General features: G+C 57.0%; 2 protein-coding genes and 1 pseudogene across 2 annotated transcripts; all 3 read left to right on the top strand.

The window, feature by feature from the left end:
- The first annotated feature begins 233 nt into the window (after positions 1-233).
- Positions 234-6,635, top strand: LOC114489454 (annotated as a pseudogene).
- Positions 6,636-14,777: 8,142 nt separating this feature from the next.
- On the top strand, positions 14,778-16,385 carry LOC114489453 (butyrophilin subfamily 3 member A2-like). Its single transcript, XM_036015211.1, has 4 exons — positions 14,778-14,887; positions 15,102-15,443; positions 16,122-16,273; positions 16,377-16,385. The coding sequence occupies exons 1-4, from the start codon at positions 14,809-14,811 to the stop codon at positions 16,383-16,385; spliced, it is 582 nt and encodes a 193-aa protein (XP_035871104.1). The 5' UTR covers positions 14,778-14,808.
- A 607-nt stretch (positions 16,386-16,992) lies between these two features.
- LOC118496648 (butyrophilin subfamily 3 member A2-like) lies at positions 16,993-19,109 on the top strand (the record flags this gene model as incomplete). Its single annotated transcript, XM_036015210.1, has 3 exons — positions 16,993-17,374; positions 18,671-18,934; positions 19,045-19,109. Coding segments are annotated over 3 exons (675 nt in total), but the record flags the coding sequence as incomplete, so codon positions are not given.
- Between the last annotated feature and the right edge of the window lie 3,847 nt (positions 19,110-22,956).

Below are 22,956 nucleotides of genomic sequence, written 5' to 3'. Positions count from 1 at the left end.
GGTGACTTCGCATGTGCTGGGTGCTGTGCTACCTGCTTCAGGTGGCTCTAACTCACTCATACTCACAACCACCATGTGAGGCAGCCTCATTTAGAAAGTGTGGAAACTGAGGCAAGAACAGGTTCACTGATGTACATAATTCACACAGAGTTTAGTGCTACTAGAAGATGGTGTTCCCCTGCCCCTCCCTCTGATCTGTCCCTTTGCAGCTGATTGTCCTGTTGGGCAGGGTCATGGGCAGCCCCGAGGGTCCCTCCCAGGGCACCAGGGGTAAAGGTCACTGCAGGTGACTGTGAAGGCCACACCCCACTTGGATCCTTCAAGGTCAACTGTCAGAGCAATGGTCCACACTTTCCTGATGGGCTCTGCAGGGCGCCGTGGTCCAGGGGATGAACTCACAGTGACCCCATCACATAGGCTGAGAAGGGACCAGCGGCCACTTTCTGAAGCAGCCTGTGACTCGTGGGCACAGAGCAGACCCACCCTCCCACCTCCCACCTGAAGGTCCTCTGTGAGCAGGAGGGTGGGGGGAGGGGGCAGACGGACATCAGTGGAAGTTCCATCACATGGTGGGACCCACGTCCAGGACAGGGACGCCCACCGCTGACCACCCACTGAGGTTCCTGAGGTCCCTGTCACCTGTGGAGTCCTGGGGAAAGGCAGCTCTTCCTCATCATCATCATCACTGTGACTGTCCACTGTGTGTCCCCTCCCCTCCCCCGCATGTGGGTGTCATGTCACTTGTGTTAAATAAATGTGCCAATAATCGTCACCCTTGGACAGAGCTCTTTCTAGATCTAACCCCGTGGATAACTCACCAGGTTCACAATTTACCTCCTTGGCACATTTTCCCCAATCCTTATTGGGTTAACTTTCTATTTTGCTGTAATAGTATAAATTTCATGACCTAATACAACACAAATCTGTTATCTCACATTTCTCTGGGTCAGAATCCAGCACGGCTCTCGCCAGACTATGTTTAAGGTGTCTGCAGGCTGGTATTTCCTTTTTGTTTGTTTGCTTTTGTTTTGGGGGTGACCCAGGGATGAGTCTGCGTTGCTGACTCTGGCTGCTGGCAGAGCTGAGTTCCCTGCAGTGACGGGACCCAGGTGGCCCCTCTTGCTGCTGTCAGAGGAGCTGAGACCCACCAGGCTGGGAACGTCTGGGGTCGTTCTCGCAGGGACAGATGTGAGGGGACAAGTCAGGTGAAGGGATCAACATGGGGACAGGGTCCCAGGGGTGGAGTCACTGCTGGTGGGGCCCTTGCTCGTGAGCTACCTGCAGTGTCCAGTGGAGATGGTGCCGAGGACGAACGACCTTTGTGAGCAGGGGAGGGTGGCCCTGCTCCTTCAAAACGTCACAGCCCAGGACAACACCATCCACCGCTGTCATTCCCAACCAGCCACGTCCTGAGATGAGGCCACTCTGTGCCTGATGGGGGCAGGTCCACTGTTTCTCTTTGGTGACTTTTTCACAGTGTGACCCTTGGCGATAGTTTCTCTCTGCACTTCAGGCCCCCACAGACCAGCAGGTGTTTGTCTAGGATTCCGTGTGACCTGGTTGGGGGCCTCCCCCTGCATGAGGGCTGAGTGAGCGGATCCAGTCCTGAGAAGCACAGTGAGCTCAGTGGGGCCGTGAGCAGGGGAGAAGGTGGAACCTCATGGAGTAGCCCCTGCTGCTGCTCAGAGATTCCTAAGGGTCCTTGACTGTCACGTGCATTAGGATCAGACACTTTAGACATGTTTGTCTGTCACAGGCCTGGAGCCCAAGCCCCTCATTGAGATGAAGGGCCACGAGGACAGGGGTGTCCGGCGGGAGTGCCCCTCCACATGAAGGTACCCAGAGCCCCGTGCAGTGTGGGGACCCCTATTGTGAGCTCATGCCCTCCCTAGAGGAGGCTCACGGAGCTTGGGACACAGACGGCCTCTACAGGGTCACCATGACCCTGACCGTCAGGGACAGCTCTGTGAGGACAAGCCCTGCTCCGTCAACAATACCTCCTGGGCCAGGGGAGGGGCTCTGGGGTCTCCCTTCCAGGTCAGCTCCCTGCCCTCTGGGGGCCCGGCCCGTGGACACAGGACCCTCAGCAGACAGTTGGGAGCCTGAGTGGGGCTGGGGGAGGGGCGGGGCTGGGAGGGCCCTGGGCCCTGACGAGCTCAGGGTGCAGCTGAGCTGAGGCCTCCCCCCTCCTCACAGGGGGCATCACAGAGTCTCTCATCCCAGGAGGAGGAGCCTCGTCTCTGAGGGTAAATCTGCTCATTTTCCCTGTTGTGGTTCTGATGCTGCAGCTACGGTTGTGTGTTCAGGACAATCACACACCGTGGAGAGAGGTGGGGGCAGGGCCTGTCTGCACCTGGGGGTGCTGATGCTGAAGCCTCCCCTCCTGCCCCTGGGGTTTTCCAAGGACGGACCTGGGACAGTCAGTATCTACAGACACTCATAAAGTCAGTCAACAAACACTTAGCAAGGCTCACATATGTTCTAGGCTCAGTTCTAGAAACAGGAGATAAATCAGGGAACAAAATGCATAAAGATCTCTTCCCTCATGGGGCTCCCCCTCGAAAATCAGAGAGTAATCTATAAAATAGCTGAAGCCAGGAGTAAAATTATTAATTGAGCTAATATATTAGAGGGTGAGACGTGCTATAGAAAAATAATTGGGAAAGGATATATGGGGGCTCAAAGCAGCGGAGCTGTGCTATAACCGGAAAGGTGAGGGAGGCTCCTGTGAGAAGGTGACAACAGGGCACGTGAGGGGTGAGCACCAGGGAGCAGGAGGGGCAGGTGCCCGGACCCTGAGGCAGCAGCACCTCTGGCAGTTTCCAGGAACCCTGGAGGCAGGTGTGGGTGGAGGGACTGAGTGCAGGGAGAAGGGGAGGAGGGGGTGGGGACCTGGAAGGGGCCCAGACCAGACGGGGCAAAGCAGGTCCCAGGAGCCTGTGGTGGAGTCTCAGGGAGACAGGAGCCCCGGCAGGGACTGGAGCAGAGGCCGGAAGGAGGGTGTTGCAGTGACCAGGCCCCAGGGAGGGCGGCTCAGCGGGGACGGTGACGGTTGTGGGTTTTCACTCATCTGGTCCTTCCCACGGGGACTGCAGGTGCTGCTGCTCTTCTGTCTCCTCAGCCCTGACAGGTGACACAACTAGAACTGCTTGGTGACCAGCTGACGGCTTCTGTTTGAGGGAAAACCATCATGGACTGGGGGCTGCAGGGCCTCACCCGGAGGGGAGCCTCCCCCTGGGTGATTTGGGGCGACAGGAAGGGGTGCAGGGGCAGAAAGGGGCCTGACTGTCTGGGGGTCGGGGTGTCCTGGTGAGGCAGCTGCTCCTGTGTGGGGCGGGGGGGGGGGGGCAGGTGAGTGGCTGAGCTGCTGGGAGGGTTGCCTGGGCGTCTGTCCGTTTCCCTGACAACGGGGTGTCTCCAGCGCGCCCAGCAGACGTCAGCGAGGGTGCGTTGTGTGGGCCACAGGGGCGGCCCCTACTCTGTGGGTCCACGTGTGTGAGTTGTCTGCATCAGCCCCAGCCGTGGCCCCCGCTGTGGCTCCTGAGAGGGAAGAGGACAGAGCAGGAACCTGAGCGAGCTCCTCAGAGGTGCACCCAGGGGTGCTCTCGCCTGGACCTCCCTGGCCTCACTGACTGGGACTTTGCTAGTCTTCGTTCCAGAAGAAGTCTTCATCCCAGCCCCCCAGCCTGGATGGTGGCCCTGGCGGTCCTCCTGCCGGCACTGCTGTTCTTCACCACTGTCGGGGTCATCGGCCTCTGCTCGAAACCCCACAAGGAGAAAGAAACTCTGTCACTGGGAGAGGATTATGAAGATAAAGAGGAAGACACTGCAAGGAAAGAGCTGGGTAAGGACCATGTGGGAAAAGAGGAGGAAGGTCTAACGGGAGGAAGAAGAACAGGAGGGTAGTTGCTGTCTGTCAAAGGCACAGCTCAGAGCTGGGGCCTGGGGGACAGAGGGCAGAAGAGACAGCAGCCCGGCTTGCAGTTCTGTGTCCTGGTCACGGAGTCCTCCTACTTGCCTTCACCCCTCAAACGTGGCATCCACTCACCCGGGACAGAGAGCCCTGGGCTGCTGGGAGAAAGCCAACCTCCACAGGCACTGCCACCAGCCAGGCCCCTGGTCCTGCATCTGGACGGGTCCCTGCACGTCGGAGAGGGGACAGTGACTTCACAGGGAGGTCTGGGCCTTCGTGTCACACACACTCAAAGTCACGGTTCTCTGCGGCGGACACCCCTTTGTTTCTGTTTGTGTTTCAGATCAACTTCAAGAAGAATTGCGTAAGTGTAGTGTTTCTCGAACGACCCCACGCACGATGTCTACTCCGTGGGTCACCGTGTCTCGTGCAGCTGACTCCCTGTCTGTCCCGCACAGGGTGGAGAAGAGGCCTCCTGCACGCTGGTGAGTGTCTCTGACCTTCCCTCACCTCCTGAGCGCTGTCCCCACCAGCCAGCCAAGGGGGCGCAGGAGCCAGGAGGGACAAGAAGCCGCAGGGCCTGGGGCGGGGGAAGGGCCAGGTCACTGGCCCCATCTCATCCAGCGTGAGGATCCCAGGTCTCCCCACAGGGACTTCCCAGGGCTCTTGTTCAGCTCTCGGCTTCCTTAGCCACCCCTGACCTCACATTTAAAAAAAACACTATTTTACCCACGATCATCTGGTCACGCACACAGAGGGAACTTCCCCAAAGCCCACGGTTCCCCCTCTGCTGCTCTTGGGTCCTGGATTAGCCTCAGAGAAGACACTGCACAGCCAGGTGTGACCTGGGAGAAGGCACAGAGTGCAGGGACGAGACCTGGGGGACGGGAGTGAGCTGCCCCCAGCCCGGCTCAGGGCTGGACAAACCCGGGCCACAGATGCCTGCCTGCCCCAGGAGGGCCCTGATGCTGGCCATGGGCAGCCTGCGGGGCGAGGACAGGGTCAGGCCAGCGGGAGCCACAGCATCCCCTCCCTCCCCTGAGGAGCAGCTGGCGCTGGGGCCCGCCCCCTCCTGCTCAAGGCAGCCAGCCCCCAGGCTTCCCCAGACACCCTGGTGCTCGCCCCCTCCCACTCCAGGTGAGCTTCAGCATCGTCACCGTCCCACACAGCGAGGTGGGGAAAGGAGAAACTCCTGCCCGCCCCCCCCCCCCGCCCCTGTGCCCAGAGTGGGGCTTCAGACCGGGCGCTAAAGCGAAGCTGCACGGAAACACTTCCCCACCTGTTCCCAGATGCACCTCTCAGGTGGCCCGTTGACTTGGAGGGACATTGTCCCTTTTCACCCTCCGCAGAGACCCTTGTCAGTCACTTATGTCAGGTGTCACCTGCAGAAACTGGTGGAACACGGAGGACCAGTGAAGGGACCCGCTATGCCCAGCCCCTGTTTCAGGAGACGCTGGCCTGAATGCTTTACTGGGAGAGGGGAGGGACAGGGTCTCTGGGGTTTGAAGCCCATCTGGCAAGTTTCCAGCTGAAAAGATTACATGTCACGTAGAGGAGAATGTGCAAACCCGAAGCTGTGGAGAGAAAGTAGGAGACACTAACTTCAGCCCCTTTGCTAAGCTCTCTGCTCACTCAGTGCCCAGGTGAGCTCTCCCTGAGGCCCCGCCCCTCACTCAGCAGGTGGACATGCAGCCACAGGGGCTCTCCTCTGTGAGCTGCCTGGGGTTGGGATCACGGGGCATCATGGAGGTCCCAGCACGTGGCTTTGTACCCCCAGCTTCCCGGGTCCCCCTGAGCACCCAGGCCTCACCCTCAGACTTCCTGTGCAGCTGACGTGCTCCTGGACCCAGACACCGCCCACCCTGAGCTCTTCCTGTCCCAGGACCAGAGGAGGGTGGGGCAGGGCCCCTCCAGGCAGATCCTGCCTGACAACCCCGAGAGATTCGACTGCCGGCCATGCGTCTTGGGTGTGCAGGGTTTCTCCTCGGGGAGACACTACTGGGAGGTGGAGGTAGGAAATGTGATGGTGTGGGCCGTGGGGGTCTGTGCAGACCGTGTGCACAGGAAGGGGGAGGCCCTGCTGGTCCCTCAGAATGGCTTCTGGACCCTGGAGCTGTTTGGAAACCAGTACCGGGTCCTGTCCTCTCCAGAGAAGATCATCCCCCTGAAGGAGCGCCTTCGCCGGGTGGTCGTCTTCCTGGACTACGAATGTGGAGACGTCTCCTTCTACAACATGAGGGATCGGTCCCACATCTACACGTGTCCCCGCGCCCACTTCTCTGGGCCCCTGAGGCCCTTCTTCAGGCTGGGGTCTGATGACAGCCCCCTCTCCCTCTGCCCAGCATTCACGGGGGCCCGGGGGTCACTGTGCCTGAGGGTGGCCTGGTTCTCCATGGAGCAGGGACCCACCGCAGCCACCAAGGCCAGCGCCCTGGTCTCAGAGCCCAGGAGAGAAGCCCCGGCCGTCTCTGCTCACACAGCACAGCACCCAGAGGACTCGGCCCCTCCCTCTGGGCACACCAGAGAACCTGCCCCACAGGCCCAGGACCCCTCCTCAGTCCCAGCCCATCCCCCCCTCAGGCTGTTGCTCTAGCAGCTGGTGAGCTTGTCCCCTCGGGGCAGGGGCCAGTCTCAGGGGAGCCAGTGCTTGCACGTGGCTCCGCACCAAGGACAATGTGGGACAGTGACAGGCTGACAGCCTGCTGCTCTGACATCAGGGTGACCTGTCAGCATGGGACCTGAGGTGACACCAGACACTGTGGACTTGGGGTGAGGACTGCACGATGCACCAGGACCTGAGGGGGTGAGGAGCCACCACTGGGGGTCAGAGGTGGAGGAAGTGGGACCGAGAGCTGGGAGGGTCCAGGCTGTTGGGGTGGTGGCCCCCCCATGAAAGCCAGGGGTCCTGTACCAGAAGGGCCATCCCCACAGTCCCCTAGAGTCCAGCCCTTGCAGCAGAGCTCCAGGTGCAGACGGATGACAGGCAAGGACAGAAGGATAATGGACAAGGACATCCTGGATCTGACCTGGCTCAGGTGTCCCTGCAGAAAATCTGGGTCAGTGGGGATGGCCCCAGGTTTAAGGTCCTGGCTGAGCAGGTGAGTGTGAACCGTGTTCATTCAAGGTCAGGGTCAGTGGGGAGCCCAGCAGTTTGCAGCTTCTTCTTCTCAGGATGCGTTAAAAACTTGAGAATTACTGAGCACCCTGAAGAGGTTTTGCTCATTTCACTCACATCTGACAGTATTTACTGTATTGGACTGAAAAAGCTTTGAAGACATATTTATTTATATATATTTAAATATAGAGATTAATTGATCACATGCTAATGTAAATAACATGTTTTGTGAAAAATAACTTCTTTGGGAAGCAAAATTAATGCTAGTGCCATTGTTCAGTTTGTTACGTCTGGCTTAACAGAAGCCTGGATGCTCGTGTCTGTTGATGTGAGAACGTGGAATCCTGCAGAGAGTTTTCATGAGAGTTAATCTGAGGCTGACTGCCGTCGTGATGGGGGGAGGACCTGACCGCTCTGGGGAATGGCGGGTGGGCAGCTTCTCTCTGCGTGTGCACTGAGGGGGATGTGAGGGGGCCAGGGAGGAGGGAGGAAGGAGAGAGACCAAGACCCCGAGCTCCTTGGAGGGCGGCCACTCTCCCAGGGCCTGAGGAACAGGGTGACCTCTGGCCCTCAAATGCAGGTTAATCCAGGGGCCAGAGGGCAGTGGACAGGGTTTGCTGAAAGTGAAGAAAACCTCTTACCAAAGATGTATTGGCCTGTGGCCTCACTCCCGCCCTGACCTGCCCAGTAAGGGGTCTGTGGTCAAATCACCCCGTGAGGTCACTGAGGTCACTGATCTGTTCCAGAGCCTTCTTCACTTGCAGCCCCAGAGTCTTGAGAGTAAAACAGAGGGAGAGGCATCTCAAAATTCAAAGTCCAGATAAATAGATAATTCTGGTTTCAATTTCTCCTTGGGGAATTTACTGTGTGAGAATTCCCTTCTTCCTTATTTTGTCACTGTCTGTCCCTTCTCATTATCAACCCACGTCCAGGGACTGTCCCTGTGTGTCCTGTCTGTTGCTTCCCTGGAAGCCCTCACCGCCAACCCTGGTCTTCCTCTGACCCGAGTCAGAGCTCCCCCAGTGAGAGCGGACTCTTCTCCAGGGGCAGCTTGTGAAACCAGTTGGTGGCAATGATTTAACTTGCCTCTGCCTGAGATGGTTGGTGCTCAGCAGTTGGAGGGAGAGAGAGGCTCACCCCTGCTTTGAGCAGCCACCCAGGGCAACCCTGAGCTCTTGTTCCAACCTCCCCCTCCCCACCAGCACCCTCTGCTGTGGCTACAGCTGCCCCAGCCTCTCTGCCTCCCCAGCAGTTACTCTGTCTACAGGGCATGCAGCCTAGAAAGTTGGGGTTCCCCCCCATTGTTCTACAAACACGGACATGAAACCCCTCTTCCTGCAGGATGGCACAGGTTCGGTTGTATGCAGGGGGGTGGCTCCTCACCTCCCTGGGACTCTGAGCTCCCACCCCCCAAGGGTTCAGAGCCTCAGGATACACAGAAATGGAGACAGTGAGGGTATCTTTCTGGTGAGGACAGAGAGGAGAGATGGTGGTGAACTGTCCTCTTCTCCTCAGGAGACCAGCAGGGCTCTTTGACAGGGTCCCTCAGATTGGCTGACCTGTTATTTCTCCTTCCAGAAGAACCTTGAAGGCTCACTAATCTATTGGTGATGCTTATAAATAGGGTGGTGTGTGGGGGTGGAGGGGGGCGGTGTAGGAACCAGGGGCTGGGAGTGGAGACCAGTGTGCTGGCAAACAGGTCTTCTGAGGAGACTGACGATCCCTAGCACAGTGTGTGGTGTCGCATGTCTTTGGAGAGAAAGAGATGCCTCTGAATCACGTTCACTGCCTCTCAGTCTCTCCATCCTCTCCTCCTTCCTCTCTGTCTCTGTCTCTCTCTGTCTCTGTCTCTGTCTCTCTCTCTCTGTCTCTCTCTCTCTCTCTCTTTCTCTCCCTCTCTCTCTGTCTCACACACAGATCCACATACACCCCCTCACCTGAAGGTGTTCATCCCAGGAGCTCCTGTGCAGTGAGGACCTGGTTTTTGGGTAACTCCTTCTGGTTCACGTGATGAATCGGGATGAGTGGGGGGCACAGAGAGAGCTTCATTCTCCCTGGGATTACATCAGCTCCAGTTTGGGACGGACCAGGTGCTTTTTCACAACAGCTGATCAGTCCTGGCAGGTGAGGCTCGGTTGATTGGAGCATCGTCCCCACACACACCAAAAGGTTTGGGGTTGATTCCCAGTCAGGGCACCTCCCTAGTTGAGGGTCTGATCCTCCATTGGGTACTTATGGGGGGCATCCAATCAATGTTTCTGTCTCACATGGATAGTTCCCTCTCTCTCTGCCATCCTCCCCCTTAACAATCAATAAAGATATTTTTTAAAAAACCTAATAGAGACAGTCAACTTCCCAGGATATCACGGACTTTTCAGTGGGTCCACCCCCTAGTCAGACCGACAAGCCTCTCTGCTCAGTCACCTCTCCCTGCTCCCTGCATCACTCTGGTGCAGGAGGGGCTGGAGAGGTGCTGGTCCCCTCGCAGGAGCAACGCTGTGCTCTCCGGGGGAGAAGCTGTGGCTTCCCGGTGAGGGAAACAAGCGTACACTCCCCAGTTCAATAAGCGGACTGTCTAATTTCCTTCTCTCTTTCTTATTAACAACTAGTGAACTACCCACAGTAACTCCGTGTGGTTACTGTCAGTCTCTGAGGTTCTCAGTTTCACCGTGCAGCCTCCCCTGTGCTTGTCAGGGGTAGAAAGTGGCCCCTTTGTTGTCCACAATGGGCACCAATAACCTACAAGGAAATTCTTGTCTCTGGACTAGGGACCTGGAGCTGCTTCTTCTTTTTCTTCTTTTTCATTTAAGGGCTGGACATTACAGATTTTTGGCTTTGAGGACCACGTGGTTCCTGCCACAGCCCCTTTTGTGACCCAGTCCTCAATGACTGTGTTACCCTGAGTTTCAGCCCTTGTCTCCCGATGTAAAAGAATTCGGGCCAGGGACACTGATGAAAGCAAAGGCAGGTTCACTGAGCCTCTGCAGAGGATGAGAACCCTGAGCTGGGGCCTCAGGGTCCATGCCCCACGTGTGGAGTGAGGGGTTTTCACTCCCTGGGAACAGAAGTGCTGGGGTTAACCAATCCTGGTGGAGGTTGGCTGGCTGTTTCCTCTTCAGGCATGCTGGGTGGCACTGAAATCTGGGGACATGTCAGTAAAGCAGGGCATTCTGGGTTTGTGCAAGACTTCTTGCAACCTGTCGGATGCAGGAAGGAGCTATCCTGACCAGGTACTGAGTTTGTGGCTGGGTTTGTGGCTCAGCTTCAGATCTGGAAACAGATGTAAAGACGTCGGGGTCATTGCTGGGCCGTGGTTACAGCTGCCCGTTGGTGCTGCCGCAGCTCTGGCAGGGCCAGGGCCAGGGAGCACTTTGTGGGAACTTTGTTTTCCTCCTGGTCCAAGTGGGTTGTCTGCATCCCGGTGAAACCTTGTCTGTGGGGGCTGACATTTCCATGTCCTGTAGCTGTGACTTGTCCCCAAACAGTCTGTGGATCCCCCCGTGTCCAGTGGAGAGAACATGACTGGAAGGAGGACGACAGCGTGCCGCCACATCCCAACCTCAGTGCTCTTGTTAACTGAGGAGAGTCTGCACTGTTCTCCCCAGTAACAGGGTCTGACACCCCAGGGTGTGTTTGGAGAGCTGAGACCTTCTGCACGTCAGGCCTGTTCCCCCACCCCTGCCGCCCTCAGGAAGGTGGGTCCTGTCTCTTCCCCTCACTGAGGAGAGAAAGGTCAGATGAAGAGGTGAGAAGAGGGGGGAGGTGCAGCAGGAGTTCTGTAGCCTTGGGCCCGGGGATGGAGCTGGCCCGATGGGAGCTGCAGCCTGGAGTCCAGCGGCATCAGCCCGGCCCAGGTGAGCCCGCTGGACCAGCGGCGCCCAGCGCGCTGCAGACTGACAGGCGGGGAAAGACGATGTCAGTAGAGTCCTCTGAGATGCGGGGCATTTGCTTTGAAGCTCGATTGCAACAGTGTCTCTGGAGGCCCCAGGCCGCAGGTGGACCCTGCTGCTCCCCAAGTCCCCTGACAGACACACTCACAGTCTCTCCCGTCCAACCTCAGAGAACACAGGTCCTGCAGCAGAGGACAAGTGAGCACACCTGAAACCCAGGTGCAGCTCAGGTGAGGGGCAGAGGGTGGATGGACCTTCTCAGCAACGCCCCCATGAACCTTCCCTGGAAAACCTGGAACCTGCCCATCGGCCCCTGACACACCGCCCGTGGGAACCTGAACACGGTGCTGCCTGGGAGTGGATCTGAGACCTGAGTGTCACAGGGGCCAGGACAGGTGGCCTGGGCCTGCCCTCTCTCTGTCACACCTGCACTGGGCTCTGCTGTCAGGGACATTAGCCAACGACCACAGTGACCCTGTAATTCCTGCACCCTCCTCTCCTCCCACACTGCCCTCTGCTGCTCTGTCCTGGTTCCTCTGCTAAACACACTGTGACACAAGTGACATGAAACAGGTGTGTACAGTGAGATACTGCTCACACACACCCACACCCAGGACTGATTCACGCAGGTGAGCACACAGAGAGACCCAAGAGTGGGAGTCAGGGCTGGAGCTGGTCTGCATTGCTCCCTCCAACACGGGGTCCTGGTTCACACCAACCTTGCTCACTGGTTTCTGCCCAGCAACTGATGAGACACAAGGCTCGGAGCCAATCAGAGAACAAGGGTTTTCAAAGAAGGACTTTGGCCTGTTCTCCTTGCTGAGCACCCTTTCTCCTTCCCCACCCTTTCTATCAGATCATAGACACACCTGTAATAAAGAGCCCTGGAGTACCTTTGCTCTGTGATTTTCAGTTGAGAGTTCAAGGGTTAATGACGGGGAACTGGTGAAGGCCAGGGCCACAAGCCTCCTTAGGAAGGAGGGTGAGAACCTGGGGGAGCCTGCAGGGTGTCCCTCAGCCAGAGAAGGAGTGTGGTGCTGTGAGCCTGCAGGTGAGGGCACAGGGGGAGCATGGAGCAGGGCAGGTAAGGTCTGCACTGGGACACCTGTGGGAGGGAGACAATGGGAAGGGGGAAGCTGGACACCTGCCCGTCCCTGGGAACTTCCTGTGGTCAGAGAGGAACAAGGCCTCTTAAGTCTCTCCTGCTGGTCTCTGGGAATGTGTTCTAGGACTTTCTAGGAGAGAGGTTGACACCAAACCCAGGTTCAGCTGCCTGCTGCTCATAAGCCAATAACTGAGAGACAGGGACTGGTGGGAGGCAAGTAGGTCCATTCAAGGGCCCACAGCTGGAGAAGACGGGGGTCCCTCCTGACAAAGACCATCTGAACAATGGACACAGGCAGGGGTTTTTGTAAACAGAGAGAAGGAAGGAAAACAGAAAAAAACACAACAAAGACACGGAAAGGAGGGTGCTGAGAGTTCTGCATGGAGGGGACAATGTGCCAACAGCACAGTCTGTTCAGGTGACTGGTCGAGGTCAGCAAATCTCCCAGAGCTGAATGTCTGAGGGTGGAGTGAGCTCCTTCTGAAGTCAGTGTCTGGAATTCTTCAGCAAACTGGCTGTTTATCTGAGTCACATAAGTTAGCAGGTCATCATTTACAGAGATAGTGGTAAAAGAGTGACTGGGTTACCAGGTGTGTGTCTTAAAATGTTATGGTAAAACCCTGGCCACTGTGGCTTAGTTGGTTGGAGCATGGCCTCACACACCAAAAGCTGGGGGTTCGGTTCCTGGTCAGGGCAGAAACCTAGATAGTGGGTTCCAACCGAGGGTCAGGCAGCCTATGAGAGGCAACCAATCGATGTTTCTCTCTCCCCCACTCTCTTTCTCTATTCATCTCCTACTCTCTCCCCCTCTTTCTTCTCTCTCAAAAAGCATTGAAAAAATGCCTCCGGGTGAGGATTAGAAGACAGAGATTATATGTAAATAGGTTCATTACAAAATTATTTGTAAAATAGAAAATTCTGAACCCCCCGCATACAGGACAGTTGGAGAAAGAGTCCACACACACTGTCTGACCACAGAGGGGGTTCCAGTCCATGCGTCTGCACTGACTCTTTGGAAAACTGTCTGTTCAGGTCCACTGCTCATTTTCTAAACAAGACTGTTTGTTTTTATTGGTGTTTAGTTATATGAGTTCTGTATACATTTTGCATATGAAGTGCTTTTTTAAAAAGTAGGTCTAATCACTATCTGCATTTTATTTTATTTATTTATTTCAAGATTCCATTTACTTATTTGTAGAGAGAGGGGAAAAGGAGGGAGAAAGAGAAGGAGAGAGACAATGGAGTTCAGGAGAAACACCAATCGGTTGCCTCTCACAGGGCCCCAGCTGGGGACCTGGCACAGAACCCAGGCCTGTGCCCTGACTGGGAATCGAACTGGTGACCTTTTGGATCGCAGGCGGGCACTCAACACACTGAGCCACACCAGCCAGGGTAAAGTACTTTTTAAATTGTATTATTGGAAAATACCTTCTTCATTTAGTAAATCGTCTTTCCTTTGGTTGATGGTTCCCGTGCTGTGCAAACGCTTGTTAGTTGGTCACGGTCCCATCTGTCTGTTCGTCCTTCCTTGCCCTCGCCGGAGGAGACTCACCCAAAGGGACGTCACTACGAGCAGAGCCACAGCGTCCTCACCGCCTGTGTTTTCTCCCGGTTTTCTGGTCTCAGGTTTCCCTTAAATCTCTGATCCACTTTCCTTTCCTGGCAGGTGGTACAAGAGAATGACCCAGGTACATTGCTTCTCCCATGTCTGTCCAGTGTTCCCATGGTTTTGAGAGACTCCTGGCCTCATTGTATGCTCCTCCCTCCGTCGTCACAGAGTAACTGACCACGTAAGGGAGGGCTCCTTTCTGGGCTCTGCTCGGTCCCGTTGAACTGGAGTCTGTGTTCATGCTGGAACGTTGCTATCGGACAGGGTGACACCTCCAACTTCCTTCTTTCTCAAGATTCATTGGCTATTTGGGGTCCTTCTGGGTCCATAGCAAGTTTAGGATTAGTCGTCCTACTTCTGAGGAGAAGAGCCCTGGTGTTTCACAGGCCTCGCTGGAACCTGTGTGCTGCTGTAGCCCTGAGCACACTCTGTGTGTGTGTTAAACCTTCCACCCGCGAGCTCAGTGTGTGTCCTCCCACTGATGTGTGCGCGCTCCAGGTTCCCTCCTCATCGTCTTCCAGTCGTCAGGGCACAGGTCTGCCACCTCTTGCCTTACATTTGTTCCCAGGTATTCTATGCTTTTTGATGAAAATGTAAATGGGATTTATAAAGATTCTCCCTAACATGAATCATCAGTAGGGTATAGAAGTACAGCAGGTTTCTGATTTTGTATCCTGCAAAACATGCACGTAATTTTTAGAGTACAGGGTGCAAAGGACTCTCCTGCTCTGGATGGAAGGGGAGCCCCTGGGAGGGGCTGAGCAGGAGGATGGTGAGGGGTCACGACGTCCTGGCTGCTGTGCAGAGCATGGCCTGCAGGGGGCAGCAGTGGGATCCGGGACCTGGGACAGAGGGGCCTGCTTTCTGCAGAAGGTGATGCTGGGGGTCCACACCTGGCTGTGGGAGGGAAGTGCGGGGCAAATAGACGGATTCTGACCACAGGAGAGCCCCAGACTCCCTGATGGAGAAGGTTAAGGTACATCCATAATGGTTAGATGTTTCATGGGTTGTTTCCATGTTGCTATCCAAGGTTAGGGGACTCCCCAGCAGGTACTTGCAGAGGAGGCTGTCGGGGTGGCCCTTGGGAGGCAGCCTCTCCATATGGAATCTAAGGCTTACAGGTGGTCACTGCTACCCAGCCCCCTGCTAGTGTTTCTACCTGCCCAGCAGGGAACGATGGTGAGGCTCCTGGTCCTCCGTCTGCCTGCCCTCCCTGTCTGCCTCGCCGTGGTCCAGCTGCTCAGCCCCTGCTCAGGTAGGACCTGCTCTGCGTTTCTGCACCTGAAGCCTTCACCTTGGGGCCCAGTCAGGACCCTGGATCCCCCCACCCCTGCAAGACCCATCCAGACCCACCTGTGTGAGGACTGAGCTCCTGTCTAGGTGTCTCTCCCCTCGCCCTCCCTGCTGGGTCAGCCCCTGGTCCTCTGGCCCCAGCTCCCTCTGACGGAGCCCCCCCTTCTGATGACCAGCTCAGTTTGCTGTGGTTGGACCCCCCGAGCCCATCCTGGCCATCGAAGGTGAAGATGCTGAGCTGCCCTGTCACCTGTCCCCGGAGATGAGCGCTGAGACCATGGAGCTGATGTGGGAGCGAGCCAGCCCCAGGCAGGTAGTGCACACGTACGCACACGGGCAGGAGGACACGCCGGCAGCAGAGTTTCGAGGGAGAACTTGGATTTTAAGAGAGGACATCACTTTGGGGAAGGCTGCTCTCTGGATTCGGGACCTCAGAGCCTCTGACAATGGGACCTATCTGTGTTATTTCCAACATGGAGACTTCTATGCAAAAGCCCAGGTAGAGCTGAAGGTTGCAGGTGAGCCTCAGGTTTGATCTGTGCTTGTTTTCTGTGGGGTCAGGAGCACAGGTTCCAGGCCCACCTGAGAGCACTCTCAGCTCCTCACCAGCACCTGCCCCCCTGCCTCCCTCCCTGCTTCTCTCAGGCCTGTGACAGACCCAGGTCATCCCCCAGGAAGGGCTCCTCCTGCATCCAGTAAAGAGTCCCTCATGCCTCCCACCAGGTCTCAGCAGGGAAGTGGAGGCTGGGGATGGGAAGGAGGAGGAGACCCCCCCACAGTGGGTGGCACTCAGGTGTTTGGGTTCAATGTGTCCCAGACAGTGGCCGTGGGCCCCCCAGGTACCCACTGCTGTGGGTCCAGAGGGCTGAGCTGCAGGGACAGCACCTGTGGTGCCCACACCCTCCAACCAAAGGCCCCGGGACACACGTGCAGTTGAACAGGGTGTGTCCATCCCTGGAGCAGGGAGGGGGGATTCACACATGAGGAAACGGGGGTATCTCAGAGAGGGGGTGTCAGGGAGGACTCGGTGTGACCTCTGGGCTGTCAGGGGACTTGGGGGGATGTGGAAGCAGGGCTCTGGTCTGGGCTGGGTGCTGTCAGGAAGGTGCAGGGGTGTCATGGGTCACTCCCAGCCAGGACAGGGAGGGTGGTCACTGCTGAGGTCTGCACACTGTTCCTGCTTCCTCTGTGCTCAGACCGACTGCTGAGTGGTCTTGACTTTGTCCTGACCCGTCCCAGGGACAGAGTGACCTTGTCTGAGGCGCTGCCCCGTGAAAGTGCTCGTGTCCGGGTGTCAGGGCTGCACTTCACCTTCTCAGGACACAGCCCCGCCCTGGGCTTCTGCCTGGTGGGTCCCTGGGGAGCCCGGCAGGGGATGCACTGTGGGGGATCCTGGCTTTGTCCCTGCAGGGCCTCCTGAGCCAGACACTGTCCCCTCCTGTATATCACAGGTCCTTTGAAGAGAGTCCTCCCCACAGGACTCTGTCCTCTCAGGTCTGTAAGGGGCTCCCTCCCTGCTCCCCTTGTGTTTAGGGATTCAGTGTCAGTAGGAAAAACCCCACAGTTCCTGCCTGGGTCAGAGCTCCTCTGTGGAGAAGTGTTCCCCTCTCCACAGTCACGTGACAGAAACTTCCCACGATGGAGGGACCCCAAAGGAGGCTGACACCTGCAGCATTAATTACATCAGAGTTTCCCATGGGGACAAGCACACAGAGCACAGCTGGGGCGGCAGCAAGACAAGTGCAGATCCTTCCCCCACGTGGCAGGGCAGAGGCTCACACAGGACAGGCGGGAAGGATGGGGCACTGGGGTGGGACCTGCTTCAATTAAGGGGGAACTTACCTGCTTGCCCAGGGTGGGGTGAGGGGCTGTTCCAGGAACCAGCATGTCAGGGCTCTGGGGGAGGGGAGGGTCCAGCAGTCTCTAAGTGGATTCAGGGGAAACAATGTCACTTCCAGCCCAGATCCCCCTGGATCCAGCAGGAGGGTCCAGTGATGGTCAGGCAGTGGTCACACCGTGGGTCAGTCTCTCCTGCACAGCACACTCTGAGAACAGCTCCTGTGAATCCCTGCTGGGCTCATCCAGGGTGGGTGTGCCCCTCCCTGCTGTGGAGACCCCCACCAGTGCAGAGGGCTCCCCACGATTCAGACTCACTGTTCCTCCCCAGCGCTGGGCTCTGACCCCCATGTTGAAATGAAGGACCGTGAGGCTGGAGGGATCCGTGTGGAGTGCACGTCTGCCGGCTGGTACCCGCAGCCCCAGATCCAGTGGAGAGACGCCAGGGGACACAGCTTGTCTGCTGAGGTGGCCACAGGGGCTGCCGACCCCCAGGGCCTTTATGCAGCCTCAGCCTCTGTGATCCTGGGAGCTGGCTCTGGGGAGGGGGTCTGCTGTGTCATCAGAAACCCCCTGCTGGGCCAGGAGAGGTCAGCCAGGCTTTCCATCCCAGGTGAGTGCCCTGCCCACTGCCCTGGGCTCCTGGGTGGCTCCTGGGGGAAGGTGTGGTTGTCTGCTGCTGACCTGGGTCTCTTCAGGGAACAGAAGGGACAGAGCAGGGACCTGCTGCTCCTTCCCCATGAAGCTGTTTGTGTCACAGACACCTTCTGAGCACTTCCTGCGGCCACACATGGTGCCAGGGGATGGGAACTGGGGGCAAAGGGTCAAGATCAGCAAAGTTATGAGAAAAGGGGGAAAATATGTACAAAGCAAATCTTAGAAAAAGGGCTGATCTCCTCAAAATCCAAAAGTACCAAGTAGAGCAATGAGCAAAGAACAGGAAGTGTCAGTTCACAGAACAGGAAATGACTCAGGAAAAGGTGTCTGATCTCCCTGATTAGGGAGGTGATTCCCACCTGTGAGACTGGCAAGAAAGGAAAAACGAGGTGATGGTGACACATTCTGATGGTGGAATTTTGGGGAGACAGTGACTCTGAGAGGTCTGTGTCAATAAGCACAACTGCCCCTGGGGACACCAGAGCCACCTTGTCCAGACTAGTTATTCAGTTGTACAAGACCCCACTTCTGGGACTTTACCTGACAGATCAGCTCACATTTGTGTGCAATGACCCATATAAAAGGTTATTTCCTACACACTAATTATAACAACAAAGAGTCAGGGACCTGCAAGTGCCCCCGAGGGGCCGTGTGTGCAGGGGGCGCTGCCCTGTGAGAGCAGACACAGACCTGCTCCCTGTGCTGAGGCGGGAAGGTCGCCCAGACCCGGGGGAGCAGAGGGAACCACCTGTGGACCCGCTGGTAAACAGTGCTGTTTTCAGTGTAAACAAGATAAATTAAAAGTATATCTATGTTTTTAAAATTTAATAAAAGTTTCATGGCACTCACTATGTGTCAGGCACTGTGTAAGCATTAAATTAATCCTCTTACTGAACAGGACAGCAGGAACAGGTGGTTAAGTCATTAGTTCAAGGTCACAGAGCTAGTCAGGCAGAAGATCCTGAATTTGAACCCAGGTCCTCCAGCCCCAAGGTTCACATTTTTAATCACTACATAAACTGACTCAGAAGAAGCTAATAAAGGGCAGAGGGAGGAGCAGTGGAGAGAGTCCAATGACTTTGTATATGTTCTTTTATATTCGAAATATTCCCTTGTGAGAGGCAGTTCCTTCAAGACAACGGTTTTACATGCCAGTGAAAGTTCTGGGCACTTCGGGGAGAGAACGATTGTTTTCAGTCCCCAGATGCTCTGAGACCCAGGGTGGCGATCAGCTGAGGCTCACCCTTCGCAGGCCCCTTCTTCCGGAACGCGCAGCCCTGGGTGGTGGCCCTGAGCGTGACTCTGCCGGCTCTGCTGGGGCTCCTGGCGGGGGCGGGGTACTTCCTGTGGCGACAGCAGAAGAAGATCCAGGCCCTGTCCCAGGAGAAGGAGAGGGAGCGAGCGGAGAAAGAAGCAGCTCAGTTGGAGAAAGAAGCAGCTCGGGCGGAGAAAGAAGCAGCTCAGGCGGAGAAAGAAGCAGCTCAGGCCAAGGAGCAGCGGGAGCGAGGCGCCAAAGGTGAGGCCCCGCTGCTGGTGGTCGCCACCTCCCGGCCCCACCCCGCACCCACCACAAACGTCCCCTATTCGATCCCCTTTAAAGGACTTTCTTTTCCTGCTTATTTCCAGAGAAGCTGCAGGACGAACTCAGTAAGTGACGATCCCCGGCCCACGCATCCTGGGGTCTCTGCATTACCCATGTCACTGACCCCAAGTTTGTTCCCTGCAGGGTGGACAAACATCCCGTACCTACCAAGTGAGTGACCCGGATTGGCCTCTCAGCCTCTCTGCTCGGATATTTCAGCCCCTTCCCTCCCCTCTAACTCCCAGGGGAAGGATGAGGACGCTGATGGAGGACCAGGCAGGGGTCTGTCTCAGGGGGGAAGGGGCTGCCGTCTCTCTCCACCAGGGGGCGCTCGTGCGAGAAACCCCAGGGAACCCCAGAAAGGAGAGTGGGTGGGTCAGGGGATTCAGTGTGTGAGTCCTTCCCACCCTGATTGTTTCACAAACTCTGTAGCCCACTGACACAAAAGGCAGAAGGAGCGAAAAGTGTCTTAAAAACAGGAATGGCCATGTCGGTTGTCACAGACTTACCGTCACCGCTGAAAAAATAGTATCTGAAATTTTCCCATTAGGTTGGTCCACTGTTTCCGGAGTAGGCAGGAAATAATGCAGATTGAGGTGAATGAATCCCAGCACACAGGTACACGCGTGTGTACACAGGGCAGCGTGTGTGCAGGCACACTCAGGTCCTGGAGAACGTGGTCATGGCTTATATGACAGGGTCGTGGTCCAGGTGCCCCAGGGGACGTCTGACCACAGATAGTCCCAAACCCTGAATACACGAGGTTTTTCCTTTGCACGTAAAGGAAGGCTTCTCCTTGGCACAGCAGCATCACAGCATCACTGTCCTTGCACGTTGGAGTCGTTATTAAGTAGAATAGGGGTGACTGAGCACCAGCGCTGTGACACTGCCACCATCTGTCTGTCACAGAGACTCTCCTCAGGGACTAAGCGGGAGGGACCCCCAGGGTGGATCTGCTGGACTCAGGGGGATTCCTGAGGGGGCAGGGCAGAGCAGACAGCAGGGGACCTCATCACGCTGCTCAGAGCAATGTACAGTTTACAATTTATGAATTGTTTTTTTCTGCAATTTTTGTTCACTGCTCCCCAACTGTGGTTGAGAGAAGGTAATGGAAACTTCAGAAGCTAAAGCGGGGATGAGAGGTGACTGCTGCACAGACACGGACAGGACAGCTGTGCAGTGACCCTGGGACAGCCCGTGCAGGGCGCCTGGGGGTCCTGAGCTGCAGCTGATGGAAAGAGGAGGGGGAGCCAGGGAGGGAACAGGCAGAGGGGGAGGTGGGGAGGGTGGGGGGCACACAGGAAGATACGGGGGGCACAAGGGAGAGAAAGGAACTGACTCAGAAATGACACTTCAGGTGACTGTCTGTCTCCATTGCAGGTGAGGAGCGGTCTCAGGTCTATGCAGGTGGGTGAGCCTGAGGCTCTCTGGTTTCCTGGCTCCTGTGGGGGAGCACGTGCAGCCTTTCCTGCTGGGGGAGGAGCCATCCCATCCAGCTCAGAGGCTCATTCTCTGTGTCTGCACCACCCCCTCCTGTCTGGTCACTCAGAGAGGACCTTCCAGACACAGTGTCCCCTCACCCTGCTGACACCCATGCCCACACCCGGCACAGCCTGGTCGTGTCCCCATGGCCCCAGCGTGATGGGGGGAAGCCCAGCACTGGGAGAGGGTTCAGCCTGCTCCGCAGAGCTGCAGATGAGGGGAGTGGACGTTGGAGGGGACCGAGGAGAGGAGAGAGAAGAGGCTCAGTGAGGACAGTGGGTGGGGGGGACAGAAAGAGTGACCTTTCCTTGTCTGTGTCTCCTTCCTTCCAGAGTTGAAGACGGCCCTCTTCCAGCCTGGTGAGTGGGTCCCTCTGTGTCCCCAGGACAACCCCCGAGGGCCCCTGCTCCCTCTTTCCTCTCCAGCTCTTGCCTGAGGGAGGTGACCTGAGGTCCTAGTCTCAAAGGTGTGCCCACCTGCTGCCCAGAGCCAAGGGACCAGGGACAGCAGCTGTCCTGGGGTCCACAGGTCTCTGTGGGAGGCAGAGGCAGGAGGGGCGGGGCTGGAGGGAGGGGCTGCAGGGAGAGGGAGGGGGTGACCTGACCAGGCTCCTCCCCTCCTGCCCCCGTGTGTCCCTGAGTTCTGCCGTGTTCCACAGTCACTGCTGCTCTGTGAGGGCTGGGACAGGGACCAAGTGAGGTGGTGACCGTGTGTTGTCAGAGCACCCACAGGAAACAGACGGCCTGTTTGAAGGGGGTGTTTGTCTGACAGTAATGACCACGGTGAGGAGGAAGTGTCATAAGACCTAAAAACGATGCAGACAACTCCTCAGACTGTAACAGACTGTGTTGTAGGGTGACTCACTCACAGGGGTGCAGGGTCGGAGAGGACAGAGGACCCCACAACCTGCACAGATTATTCCCTGACAACACACCCCTCACAGCACTTTCTCACACTGTGACTCGGGCACTGATGACTGACAGGAACAGGGACAGAGAATGGGGCAGCACCATCCGCACCTCCCGGTGGTCCTGTGACAGGTGACCCTTCATCATCCACACGGTCCCCAGTGTGGAGTTGACCTCGGTGCCCCTGTCACTCTGGCTGTTGGTGACAAAAGTGCTCACGGCCATGTTTAAGGGACACGGATGACCGTCACCTGGAGGCTTTGGTGTGCTGGCTGAGGACAGTGAGGTGGGTCAAAGGTCACAGCAGGAAGAGGTGAAGGAAATTCCTGACACAGAGATGGGGTTGGGTGTGTTCACAGTGACAGGTGGGGTGACATTAGGGAGACCAACAAGGATGATTGGGCCCCAGGGCTCCCAGCCGTGGGGGCTGTGACCCCCCCCTTGGGCCGAGGGCAGAGGGACAGGGAGGACTCACTGGGGCCTGGATGGGGCAGCTGGGGCTCGGGGGGGGGCTCCTGAGGGAGGTGCTGGGGTGGAGCATCTCCCTGGAGGTCGTGGGGGTCAGTGCTGTGCCCCCCCTCCTCCCTCCTTCCCGTGTCCAGCCTGCGCCTCCCCTTGGCCAAACCCCATAGTAACCAGAGCCCAGGGGCCCAGGGGTGCTGTCCATGGAGGACTGACTCCTGGGCCAGAGGGGGTGGAACAGGTGGGGAGGGACCCCAGAGCACCTGGAGCCCAGCCTGGCCCCGAGCACCGGAGGGACATGGTGTCTGTTGTCACACCAGGCACTTCCTCTGTGCCCGGCCTGGGGCTCAGTGTACCACCCATTTGTCCTATTCCTCCCCAGAGACCAGTGTTTTACCCCCAGTTCACAGACATGATACTGAACTTGAGATGTTCTGTAGCTGGTGTCTGTGGGAAGAGAGACTGTGCAGGAAAGGACGTCCCCCAGCTCAGGGGGCAGAGCCAGGGCTGACGTTTAATCCATGTGACTGTGCAGCACAGGTGGGCACACAATTTCTGGAAGGGAAAAAGGAAATGGTAGGGGGAAGCAGCCAGCTTCAGATGGCGGGAGGTTCCTCACCAAACAGAAGACCCCTGTGGACTCTCTTGGCACGGCTTAGGGTCACATCCAGGGTGGGTTGGGGACCCCGGACTGTGGGCTCAGGCCTCCTGCCCAGACCTGTGTCATGAGGCTGAGGCTCAAAGTTTGGGAACCATGGCTGACCCCACGCCCTCTGACACCCCTGCAGCGGATGTGTTTCTGGATCCACAAACGGCACACCCTCTTCTGTTTGTTTTTGAAGACCAGAGGAGCCTGCAGCGGGCAGACACACGGCAGAACCTGCCAGAAAACCCCAGGAGATTTCAGGGGAATCACTGTGTGCTGGGCTGTGAGAGCTTCACGTCAGGGAGACACTTCTGGGAGGTGGAGGTGGGGGACAGGGCACGGTGGTATGTTGGTGTGTGCAGGGAGAACGTGAGGAGGAAGTTTGTTCAAATGACACCTGAGAATGGATTCTGGGTCATAAGAAGGTCTTTTGGGAATGAGTACAAGGCTGTCACAGT

Source organism: Phyllostomus discolor, chromosome 14 (genome assembly GCF_004126475.2).
Source record: "Phyllostomus discolor isolate MPI-MPIP mPhyDis1 chromosome 14, mPhyDis1.pri.v3, whole genome shotgun sequence".
Lineage (NCBI taxonomy): Eukaryota > Metazoa > Chordata > Mammalia > Chiroptera > Phyllostomidae > Phyllostomus > Phyllostomus discolor.
This window is presented reverse-complemented; position numbering and strand designations above follow the sequence as displayed.